The following is a 1,979-nucleotide window of genomic DNA, read 5'->3' as shown; positions in this document are numbered from 1 at the left end:
GTCGCCCTCACGCTGATCATCTACTTCGGCGTCAAGAAGTACAAGGGACGAGGTGCACCGCCGGAAGACACCCTGCCCATTGTTGAAGAGTGAAAGTGTGTCTTATTGAAACTGTTTATTCATCTTTTTACATTGTAATTAAAAAATAAGTATTTGTGTTTGATAAGGAATTTAGAGAAAGATTGAAATAATTGCGCTGGCGAGACACTGTTCACTCTTCCGAATGACCACTTCCAGTAAGTAAGTTAGTTGTGCATCATGTAGCGGGCAGTGGCGCTAAACTTGGCGTACTGCTTGATCACCTTCTGAATGGCGTTGAGAAAGTCCTTCTCAGTGGCCAGCTTGCGGCGGGCGCGAATGGCGAACATGCCCGCCTCGGTGCACACCGAGCGAATGTCCGCCCCGGTTGAGTTCGGACAGAGGCGGCCCAGCAACTCAAAGCGAATGTCCCGCTCGACGCTCATCGAGCGGCCGTGAATCTTGAAGATGTGCGTTCGTCCCTCCAGGTCGGGCAGGCTGAACTCGATTTTCCGATCCAGCCGCCCGGGGCGCATTAGTGCCGGGTCCAGTGTGTCCGGTCGATTGGTGGCCATGAGCACCTTGATGTTGCCACGCGAGTCGAAGCCGTCCAGCTGGTTGATCAGCTCGAGCATGGTGCGCTGCACCTCATTGTCGCCGCCGGCGCCGTCGTCGAAGCGTGCCCCGCCGATGGCGTCAATCTCGTCAAAGAAGATGATGCACGCCTTCTTTGAGCGGGCCATCTGAAAGAGCTCACGGACCATGCGGGCTCCCTATAGGAGAGGAAAAAAGAGGTTCGATTTGAGTAAAAAGTTTTAGCAAAACGAAGTAAACGATGACCGACCTCTCCGACGTACTTCTGCACCAGCTCTGAGCCAATAACGCGAATGAAGCAGGCGTCGGTGCGATTGGCGCAGGCACGGGCGCACAGTGTCTTTCCAGTGCCCGGCGGGCCGTACAGCAGAACGCCCTTAGGCGGGTCGATGCCCAGCTTGACGAAACGCTCCGGCTCCAGGAGCGGCGCTTCGACCACCTCTCGCAGCTTTTCAATCTGCTCCTTGCAGCCGCCCACGTCGGAGTAAGTGACATCGGGCTTCTCTTCAACCTAGAAGAAAAGTTGTTCCTACTTGTTGACTACTCAACTCAAAGACATTGCAAAACAAAACAAACCTGCATCATCGACACGGTTGGGTCAATCTTTGGCGGCAGAGGCAGCTTGATTGTGTACTTAACCCGATCCACGCCCACACGCATGCCCTCCTCAATGTCCGTCGGGGCGACATTGTCATCGAGATTAACCACAAACTTGGCGTACTGGCGGACGTTGATCATGTACATGTCCTCGGGAGCCGACTCAGAGCCATCGTGGAAAAGGCTGGGGGCGCTTCCAGCGTCGATCCACTCATCTGCGGGAGGCCTCTCACTGGCCTTGATGATCTTGGTGCAGCGGGCGACCAGCAGCGGATGCTCATTGGTGATCACGTGCTTGTCCGCCACCAGGTCCCAGAGACTGTGCTGGGCGAGACCAGTGTCAGAGTCCTGGCCGAGGGGGGGGGGAATTTAGAAATTCGAGACAATGATGATTACGAAGCCACCCTGATACAAGGTTTACCTTGACGCCCATCAGCCCGGTGATGCTCTTCAGTGTGCTGGCAATCCTGCCCTCTACGGCTTTGATGCGCTTCGCATAAGGGCCGGATCCGTAGCTGCGCAACAGTTGAATGTCCGCATTGTCCAGCGGGACAATGTCCTTCTCTTCTTTGTCCGTGCCCTTGTCGTCCTTCACCTTGCGCATATCCTTGCCGAGATGGTCGGACATTGTTCAGAGATCAGAGTTGTTTGGAGTGTTTTGCTGCAGGAATGTTGGGCAAAGTCGGCAACAGTATGACCGGCTGGCTGGAGAAACACGAAGAGAATGAGCAATCAACAAAATAGTGGAGCATTTTTCACCACATTTTTTT

At 54.3% G+C, this 1,979-nt stretch overlaps 1 protein-coding gene across 1 annotated transcript; it reads right to left on the bottom strand.

Annotated features, from left to right (window-relative positions):
* Positions 1–245: 245 nt before the first annotated feature.
* On the bottom strand, positions 246–1,837 carry LOC108355918 (26S protease regulatory subunit 7-like). The gene is made up of 5 exons (XM_017607049.1): positions 1,631–1,837; positions 1,429–1,557; positions 1,189–1,359; positions 863–1,123; positions 246–791 (listed from the first exon to the last, which is right to left on the bottom strand). Exons 1-5 carry the CDS (start codon positions 1,835–1,837, stop codon positions 246–248), a joined length of 1,314 nt encoding a protein of 437 aa, XP_017462538.1.
* Between the last annotated feature and the right edge of the window lie 142 nt (positions 1,838–1,979).

Source organism: Rhagoletis zephyria, unplaced genomic scaffold (genome assembly GCF_001687245.7).
Source record: "Rhagoletis zephyria isolate East Lansing unplaced genomic scaffold, Rhagoletis_zephyria_1.1 Rzeph_scaffold_51904, whole genome shotgun sequence".
Classification (NCBI taxonomy): Eukaryota; Metazoa; Arthropoda; class Insecta; order Diptera; family Tephritidae; genus Rhagoletis; species Rhagoletis zephyria.
The sequence above is the reverse complement of the archived record's forward strand: the minus strand, read 5'-3'. Positions and strand labels throughout refer to the sequence as shown.